Here is a 10183-nt window from a genome sequence, read left to right as displayed (position 1 = left end):
GCTAGCAGCACCAACCCCACAAAAAAGCCAAGTGAAGACAGCATCAACAAATTTATTGCACAGGACAGTGGCTGCAGATCATCCACTGTTGAGCATGACTCATGCTTCACATTGTATTGCTGATGGAAGGCTTGGACCAATGAATAGCTGTGGCTTAGAAACGCATATATTCTCTTATAATAGAGCATTGACATAGTTGTTTTGAGAAAAATATAATGAAAAACCTAATGCTAAACGTAGCCTAACATTGAGGTGAACTAGGGTAAAATTCATGTCTTTTTATTTATTGTTTCTATTTGATTGAGGTGAACCACGGTAACATCCCAGCAGTTGATAGTGACTGCAGATCATCCTCTAATGCATGAAAACCAAAGCCATTTTCTATCCAACTGAGTTCTACCCATTGTAATACTCAAAAGCATGCTCCCCAAGAGAGGGGGAAGGAGGCGCCCAACAAATGTAATCTATTTTCCTAGAGATGATTAGCTAATAATAAGATGCCTATAGTTGTGGCAAATCTAAAATACTTGTTAGTAGAATTCTGTTAAAGTTTGATAGCGACAATTTGACCAGAGAAGACTTCAAGTCATTGTGTTTGGCAAGGGGGAAAAAACACTGTTTTACAAATTTAGTGGCATTCACCTTTTTTTTACTGGTTGAGGAAGGAAGTACTTGGTACGAACCGTGTGCCTGCCATTTTCCATTTGAATCCATACATATCCTAGAGAGAACCAAGTATTGAATTCTGTTTGAGCATCTTCCACTTGGTACTACAGGAAACTGCATCAACCCAGAGGCCAGAGCTACAATTTCATTCCATAAATACCAAAAAAAAGTTTCAACAGGAAAAAGGCAAATCCATAATTCTTCTACAGCGCATCAAATGTCTGTTGGTTGAACCATTGATAACATTAACATCAAGCAAAAGTACAAAACATATGGTAAATTCATTCTGGATTTTCCTTTTTTATTATCCCTTATTCTGTTACACAGGATGGACTTACAAAATTTCGGAAGAATGGTTACTTATGTTCTTGAGAATCAAGCAGCAAAATGGCTCCTTATTTCTTTCTTTGATACCTCTGGCTCATGAAAGCAGTAGTTGTGTACTGAACGAGAAATCTGCATTACTTGTAGCATGCTGACCTCATTCAAAATACATACAGGCAAAGAACAGAAATGGAAAATTATGCTCAAGAAGCACATCCCTTTTGTAGCACTAGTAGATACATCCAAGATGAAAATACCCATGAATGCGGTGTTCCTCAAAGAGACTTCAGTTGATACAAATTTTGCACCTCATGATCATCTTTGTCGTACACTGAGCTTCAACTTCTCTGCTTCTAACTCTTGTTTTAAGGACTCCACCTCTTGTTTTAAGGACTCCATTCGTTCAAGCAAGCCAATATTTTCCTAATGACACAGCAAGAAGAAGCATTTTTCAACAATACATTTCATCAGCAGTCACCCAGTTATACTCAACACCATTCAACTTTTCAAAGAATCATGCATATCACAATTCATATAGAATCCGTGGTGACTCTCACAAGGCTGTAATGCATTGTGCTTGTTTTTTCTTGGTCAATGAAATAAAACTTAGTTTATAATAAAAGGGTACTAGCACAACGGTCTCCCCACTGCAGAGTGTGGGGGGTCACAATGTACAGAGCCTAACCCCTGGAGGTGCAAAGAGGCTGGCTGTAGACTCAAACCCATGATCACTTTGATCACAACAGAGCAACATTACAATTGGACATAGGCCTGCCCTCTAAAAACTCAATTTCTCATTTTCTTTAGAAACTAATGCTAAATTATTCAAGAAAAGAAATGGGGGAAAAACAAAAATAAAACCGTACGAAGCAGTTACCTTCTGCAGCATAGCCAATTTTGAGTTGACACTAACAGTTTCCTCCCATTTCTTCCCAAGAGTTGCATCAATCTGCCAAAAAGATATTTTCCATTAACTCCCAACTCAAACAAGAATAAAAAATACTTCTTTATTGGTGTTTCCCAGATCCAATCCAAGTTGTAAGTGTGACCTGAAAGTGTTTTGATTAAAACATGGATAACTGGATGCAACACTGCCATTCCCTCAAATCGGACATTTTAGACCAGTAGGGTCCAGGGAAAGCAATGTGGTGAAATTTATGCAAATAATCTGATTTCTCCAGAAAACGCTACAGTGCTTTAGCAGTTTTGAAAACTTTTTTTTTGACAGAAATGTTTCAACAGCAGAGACGGGGGAAAGCCCCATACATGAATAGTCATTTGGTAGAGATGGGAGTCAAATTTACAAATGATGTATCCAGGAAGTTCCCATCTATCTAGCAGTCAGAACACCAAACAAATCTCTTATCCATGGGCTATAAAGTAGTGGGCGTGAAGGAACCTTCTTTGTAAATTTTCATCACAATGACCAGTTCATGTAGCGAGATTGCTGAACTGAGGAGCAAATGTCTCCCTGCATGTGCTTAACATGTTCTTTGCAGAGCATACAGCAAGGACTCAACAAGCTGTTCAATGGGTATGTGAGAGTTCTCCCGACAAAAGACCACTGATACAGGTTTAAACGCATGGCACCAAAATCTACTTGTGAGGCTCAAAGAAGTGGGTCCTGACTCACCAGAGTAGTGCACTGATTAGTCAGGGATCAGAACCACAAAAGCAACACAGGTATTTGCAAGAAGAACATCCTATGACCAGCTTTCTTGTCAGCACACTATAAAAGGTTATCCTCTCCATTCCAGACACCATCGGCATCCTATCCATTCCAGAGTCATACCTAGTATCCTCCCCGTAAGTATTTACAGAACTTGCCTAGGATGCCAGGATGTGAGTATCCTTATCATGTTTTATGAGTTCAGTTGTAGACTTGCATTAAGTTTATGTTTCTTAACTTTAGTTATTCACCATTCTTGTAACCAAATTCAGAATCTCAGTTTCCTACTAAAGAGCAAACTATCTAATAACCCAAGTTTAAGCCCTCAACCACAACAACTGTGTAGTCCAATCATGGACTGTGTTTCTTCTTCCATTGGTGTCCCTTTCTTCTCCTCTCATTCCCACCATTCAGTTTGTCCAGTACTACCTGATATCAGAGCAACATTAATCAGGGCAACATCTTCTCTCTCTGTTTTGATAGCCTCTTGGAGAGCTTTCCTTGAGTTTGTAGCAACATATGCTGCTATGGTGCAAGACCTACTATGTGGCTGTAGTTCATGGTTGTATGTCAATAAACTAGAATCTCTCATCATATTCTACCTACTACTGTATTCCATGGACTCATGGAGTCATCAACAGAAGTGATTTCCACCAATAATAAGGCTGGTGGTACGCTGTTTCTGTTCCTTTAATTGGGCAGAATTCAGATATGCTTTTGTTTTGGCTCAAGCCATCAGATTCTTCTTGCACTTAGGGCTTTGTTGGCCCTAATGTAAGTAGTACTACAGACAACTAATTGAGATTGATCAGAGCCACTGAAGGTGGTTCTGGATAGGTTTCATTCTTAAGTTACTAAATTTCAGATCACTGATATTGTTAGATACTTATGGGTAGTGTTTTCCCCATTTGGAAGGCCACATCAACATTGATTTGATGTCCATATTCTGACTCTGAAATCACCCAAAATCTGGTTTGTGATCTCAGATTCATCTTATATTGCTGCTGGATCTTATTTCCCCATTAAAGTTGCTTGATATCCTGGGGCCTTTCTCTTCTGTCCAGTTAGTTCTGGCTGGAATTTTTAATGGGCAATACAGTCACTGACTTCTCTGTTATGATTGGTTGCTGAAAAGATTGCTGGTTATATCTAGTATTTCCTAATGCGTAAAACCACCATAAATCTCTTTCAACGTCAGATCTATTAAACTCTATACTCGATAGTGCATCAAACTATTTAATCTGGGCACAGGCAGCTGTGAGTGTATGTCACTACTAGTCGTAAAAGAATTATCTGGCTAAGTCATCCTCTGCTCTGATTGTTGCTGTCTACCCAGAATGAACATCAGAAAATGTCACAGTAAATTGATGGCTGTGGAACAGCAAAAAATTTTCTGTGCTTTCAGTGTGATAAATCATACTGGTATACTACAGATAAGGGTGTCTGGGGTGACCTCAAAGAATCTATTCTCAGGACATTTAAGTGTCCTGGATATCTAATTTGTATGAGAATTTCTTCTCCTTTAAACAGCATGGCAAATCCATAGGTAAGCACTATGCTTCCTTGAAGAGCATATGGAAAGAACTCCATGTGTAACAACATTCTCTCAACAGATTTTGAAGCCCTCAAATCTCAACAGGCAGAGTTCTTTTTTTGGATGAATAAATAATCAATTAAAGACGAAGAAGCAAATACAAAGAAGGATCCTAAGAACAAGGATCAAGGAGAAGAATGGATTTGGGAGTTGAGCCCCCAAGCAACAACAATGAGTCTGTCCTGGGGAGTCAACAACCGGGGGGGAGGGATTAGCTGAGATTTTTGAGGTAACATCAAAGTAAATAGCATTCCAAATAGTATCTATAGAGCGAGATTTAGAAGTCCAGTGCCGGAGATTTCGTTCCCACCATAGATGATGGACTGAAGCACCAAAGACAAGCCCGCCAATCGGTCACATATAGAGGTACCGAAAGTTACTCAAACCCAAGACCAGTCCCGGGCAAACCCAAAAGAGCGAGGAGAGCGGGGCCAAATGAAGGTAAGGGCTTTTCTCCAAAGAGCACTAGAGAAGGGGCAAGAAAAGAACAAATGTTCAATATCCTCAGTGCTATTCCAGCAAAGAATGCAATTTGTGTTCACAGGTATATGGCGCGAAACAAGGAAGGATTGGGTTGGGAGGGCAATGTTTAGGGCTCTCCAAAGGGTAAGAGAATGGCGGGGGATATGACCTTTGAACCATACCAAGGGGGGCCAAGTGGGGGGGGGGGGAGGGAGAACGGAAAAGGCTCCAAGCTGAGGGAGTAGAGTAAACTTTGGAAGAGGAGGGGAGCCAAATAACTCTATCATGGGGAAGGGAGAGGATAGGGGGAAGAGAGTTCCAGACTTGCGCGAGACTATGGTGAGGAGAAGGGACCCAAGAACCATTAGAGATGAAATGCGAGAGGCGGGTAGATTTGGGGATGCGGGTCTCATAGACAGAGCGGGGAGAGAAAAGATTGATGAGAATACCCAACGGATGCCACGGATCTAGCCAGAATGAAGTGGAGGAACCAGAGGAGATCTGAATGGAAATGGCCGGGAGAGCATGGTGTCTCAGGAGAAGAAGTTTCCTCCATGTCCAGGAAGGATTAGAAGGGATAGGGACAGACCAGAGGGAGTCAGATTTGAGAAGATAAGAGTGGACCCATTTAACCTAGATGGAATCTTGGTTGGTGACAATTTTCCAAATGAGTTTGAGTAAAGCAGCGGAATTGAAATCTTGGATACGATGAATACCAAGGCCCCCTTCAGATTTGGGCCGACAAATGTTGGACCAACTAATAGGCCGGAGGAATCGAGTAGATTCTTGACCCTTCCAAAGGAAAGCACAGAAGAGAGATTCCATTGCAGAAGAAATAGCTTTGGGAACCGGAAAAATGCCACACCAATAAAGGTAGGATGATTGGAGCACAGACCGAATGAGCTCCACCCTACCGGATTAAAACAGTGACCTTGAATCGGTGAAAAATCAAATTCTTGCAGGTGAGAAAATATCATTCATGACTGAGGCATTTTGTCAAATTCAACATATTGCGTGTCCCTCCACCAATGCTTGACTTTGACCTCTAGCAATAATTCAGCACTTGTTTCAGGACGTGGGGATCATGGACATGGAACTGGTTTCTTACGAAGAAACCCATGGTTCATGGGGAGGCATGGGTAGCTTTGGTGGTCAAGTCAGAAGATGGTCAATAGATCAAGATACACACCAGCATATCTGCTATGGTTGAACCACCACGATCGTAATGCTCGGCTAAGCATGGTAAACTTGAGTGGGCTCAATGACCATCTGATATTTGCTACTACTCATATATTTGATCAAAAGTTAACTGTGGCATCATACTTGTACATCAGTCAAGCTTCCAACTACAGGGGTAGGTAGTTTCTCCTCCACTTGATGAACTCAATCAATTACAGAATCATCTTCAAAAGATTGAGACATTTCTGACATCCACTATTACCATCACTTATTCAGGTACAAATGGGGAAAGTGTACCTCCTGCTAATCACACCAACACATGGACTCTAAAGCAACTTCCTATATGACCGGTAAGTAATTTCGTTCCCTTTAAAAAATTAACCACCCAATCACCCCCATGGAATTAAATCCTGGTCTCACAACTGATCGACATGAGTTGAAGGGAGAGTTCTAAAAAATGCAATGTCATGCTCATATTTTGGCATTTTTGAAAGTTTCAATTTCCTGGTTGGGCTCAAGTCCACCAAGAGAAAGAAGAAAAAGATAAATGCTGCAAAATAGTTTCTTTTGACCTCTGTTCGGCCTTTTTTCTTTGGGTCTTGTCCCAATTTGCTTTGTCAGTGCTCTTTAGCTTTGCAAAATTTCGGGCTTGTTTGTGTGTCTGTTCTTTTAATATATTATTTAGTCATCCAAAAAAAAAAACTGAAATACCTATATTACTTATCCCCATAAAAACTAGAGGAAAACTAGCTCTAAACCAGGATAGGCACTTATTTATGCCACTAACCATGACATATTATTATTTAAATAGATATTTTTTTAATGCCAAATATCATTTACTTAAGACATTATTCACAAATAAGCCAATATTTGCTCATTTGAATCCAATAGAAATATTAAAGAAAATAAGATTCCAACAGAATATAAAGTTGGGTTGTAGAACAAAAATTGGATTTCAACAGTGGAACAATTTTCAACTTCTAAAAGCTGGGTTTTTCCCCAAAATCTAAAAGTACCATAAATCTTAGTATGATAAAACATTGCTAAAATTGAAAAGAGTGCTAAAAATATTCATTTATCTTTGATGAATAAAAATTTATTTCCATCCAAAATGATTCTAAACAACACTGCCACACCCCAAGATAAGTTTTATTGGAACATAAAAAGAAAGAAGTCAGACTTAGTGTAATACACAAGCCTTCAACAGTAGCAGGGTTTGGGGACGGTCAAGTGTACATGGCCTTACTCCTATTTACAAAGAGACTATTTCTAGAACTTGGACTTGTGACCAAGCATTCAACAAGTGACTAACCAACATGCGAAGAATGACCTTTGACTAGAACACAACTCCTTCAATATAAATCAAATCTATGCCATCTTGGATTTGCTGAAAGCTTTTCAATATTCAAGGAATTATTTTCTGGTCAAACCATATTTGATACCATCTCCAAAGACAATATACACTATTCAAACTTGGGGTCAAAACCACAAGTGACGTTGTGAGTATTCTTTATATGAAATGAATTCATGGATTGAGATCAAGACGTAAGTATGGGCATCACAGAAAGGATTAGCCCCCCCCCCCCCCCCCCCCCCGGCGAAAAAGAAGAAGAAATCCTTTTGGGCCTCAAAATAAAGGTTCAAACAAGCATAGAGAAAGTACCAGGTTTCAACCAAACTATGGTTGAAATTGAGACAATTTGTGGCTGGTCGAAACCAGTGTCAGAACTGAGATGTGAAATCTTGATCTCCCCTGTAGCGATCTTGCTGGTGGCTCGTCTGCTTAGGCATCCGCTTCTGGTTGTGTACATTATCCTCTCTTTCTCTTTTGAAATCTATTCTTAAAGTTCCTAACTTTACCTTTAGTTCTTGTTTCTGTTAGTCAATTGACTAAATCTTTTAACTGTTCAAAACATTTTGTTTTACTTCTTGTACTTTTTCGGATCTCCAAGCAAGGAAGACAATTGGTGGATGCAGTAAAAAGGATGTTGTCATCAATTTAACAGTGTTCCTCCTTACCTTTGCTTCTATCATTTCTATTGGTCTCCCCATCTGCAATGGCATTAGCAGTTGAGACATCCATCTCTTTCCAAAATCCATTGTATGGTTCCCAATTGCAAGCTTATCTCACAACTAATATGAGAATATGAGCATGGAAGTAAGTGTCACTTCTGCACCAAGGTTCTATCCTTAACGTCCAGGGAAGAATTTTTTTCAATTGAAAATTTTTTTTCTGAATGCAAAAGTCCAGAATAGCTTTCCATAGATATGAAGAATACAAGGCACATAAAGTACTGAACTATAATATCCTACACATACATAGAAAGCACTGCAGAAGACTCAGAAGAAGATCATACCTCTAGCTTCTCTTTCAAGCATGTTGTGACCCTGTCCACCATGTCATCATACTTCCGTCTCCATTCTGCTGATTCATCCATTGCTTCCATGTTAGCATGATCAAATTGCCTTCTGTGGACAGAAAATGGAAATTCTTCACAATCACATTACCTCTGGAGAAATCTATTTTTAGAGTATACAACATTTCTATCATTCTCTCTACTCCATGCCCTCTATTGAAGGATCTGATAAGTGCACATTGATTGGTGTGCATATATATATATATATATATATATATGTGTGTGTGTGTGTGTGTGTGCGCGCGTCTAACTAACAATTACAATAACAATGTTGAGCCTATAACTCTAGCAATTCTTGAAAACTGATACAAAATCCTAGAGCCTGGAATCTAATAAGAATCCACCTGTTGCACATAATTGAAAACAACATGCATTTTACAACTAAATTACAGAAGAAAAATTTATAAAAGGTTTTCAAGAGTCAGAAAAAGCACCCAAAACACTGGCCTCCTTTATAAAGAGAGATGATCATAGAAGAATGCAATTAAACAATTTGGAAGAACAAGTTTAAGCCTAAAATGGGCTCTTTCATTATCTAACCCAGCCATGTATAAATCAGGACCAGTTCAGGATCTGTAGCCAAGTTTTTAACTTCAAGCCTTTCATGGGAAGACTAGGGAACCAATTAGTACATGAATGTCTTTATGTTTTCTCTATTTTATATTTTTTGTTTTTATATACTCATTACTCACATCCTTAAACTATGGTAGCTCGAGGTTAGGCCGGAAAGCTTTTCTGCCATTTTGAGCATTTCGTTCAAAAGCAAGGTTCATGAAATGTAGTGGATGAACATTTGAAGCCCAAATTCTCCACATTCCATGACATGCATGAGGTCTAATTTGATTTCTAATGGGTCTTCCACGACTATAGGATCTCAAGGGTAGACGGAAGAAATTGATGAACATTTTGATTTGCCATGAACGGGATCTTGAGGTTCAGCAAGGAACATTGTTTCATAGACCACAAAAACTCTCTCAAAATAAAGAGTCAGTTCCTAGCCTACCAGGGGCTGAGAGGTTGAAGCACAATATTTATTTCAAGTGGGTGTAATTAATCTGGGGCATGAATGAAAGCTGAAGAATATCCCAAGCGAATTAAACTTAGAGAACATGAAAAACGAATTGTTGCCCAATCAACAATAAAAGAAAAAGAAGACAAGAAATGCTCGTTTTCCAGTTGAAATATGCTACCTCGTAGTTCTTTCCCAAGAAGATAACAATAAAATCATCTAGTTCTCTAGTTTAACCATCTCATCATTAAAAATTTAAAATGGGAATTGTCAGCGGAAATGATCTTGGCTCATAACACAAAAACTAAAACGAAAGACAAGAATGGAACCTTATGAGTTCTCTCTCATCAGCCAATAATCTGGAATCAATAGCCCAAATCTTCAAGTAGACAGCGAAACCCATAACCATAAGCAATCCCAATCCCATGAAGACCGCCCTTCTGGCATCAAAAGCCATCTCTCCTGCCTTCTTTGTACACTATCTGCTTGTGAGGGGCTTGCAGTTAACAAGAACTCAGCTACGCTTTCGAACAGAGACGGGTTCGGTTGGTGCCTTGATCTTGGTACGATGAGAAAAACTTACTCCACTCTGACGCTCGTCACAGTCATCATTCTAGCCAGTCGAGCTTTGCAACAACTGTTTAGCCAATGGATTTCTTTTTATGAACCCGCATGGGCGGATGGGGAGCACATAAATTTCGATCTTCTACAAAACATGTGATGGGAGTCTTGGAATAAATTCTTCTCGGCATACCCATACCTTCTTGGGGTAACCATTATTCTAAGTCTATAAATGAATATTGAAATCCACCTTTGAATTCTCAATCATATTATTCATTTTTAAGGGTGTCTGTATCCTCCGA

The 10183-nt window shown here is 39.3% G+C and overlaps 1 protein-coding gene across 1 annotated transcript; it reads right to left on the bottom strand.

The window, feature by feature from the left end:
* Window positions 1-130: 130 nt before the first annotated feature.
* LOC149023510 (acyl-CoA-binding domain protein) lies at window positions 131-10064 on the bottom strand. The gene is made up of 4 exons (XM_089144052.1): window positions 9650-10064; window positions 8252-8363; window positions 1868-1939; window positions 131-1413 (listed from the first exon to the last, which is right to left on the bottom strand). Exons 1-4 carry the CDS (start codon window positions 9775-9777, stop codon window positions 1306-1308), a joined length of 420 nt encoding a protein of 139 aa, XP_089000178.1. The 5' UTR covers window positions 9778-10064; the 3' UTR covers window positions 131-1305.
* Between the last annotated feature and the right edge of the window lie 119 nt (window positions 10065-10183).

This window comes from Hakea prostrata, chromosome 2 (assembly GCF_041222555.1).
Source record: "Hakea prostrata isolate BN-2017 chromosome 2, UWA_Hpros_2, whole genome shotgun sequence".
Lineage (NCBI taxonomy): Eukaryota > Viridiplantae > Streptophyta > Magnoliopsida > Proteales > Proteaceae > Hakea > Hakea prostrata.
This window is presented reverse-complemented; position numbering and strand designations above follow the sequence as displayed.

Coding starts and splice junctions, on each gene's coding strand:
- LOC149023510 (XM_089144052.1), bottom strand. CDS start 9,777: ATGGCTTTTGATGCCAGAAGGGCGGTCTTCATGGGATTGGGATTGCTT. Junction 1,940..8,251: donor GCTTGAAAGAGAAGCTAGAG/GTATGATCTTCT, acceptor TCTTTTTGGCAG/ATTGATGCAACTCTTGGGAA. Junction 1,414..1,867: donor AATTGGCTATGCTGCAGAAG/GTAACTGCTTCG, acceptor CTGTGTCATTAG/GAAAATATTGGCTTGCTTGA.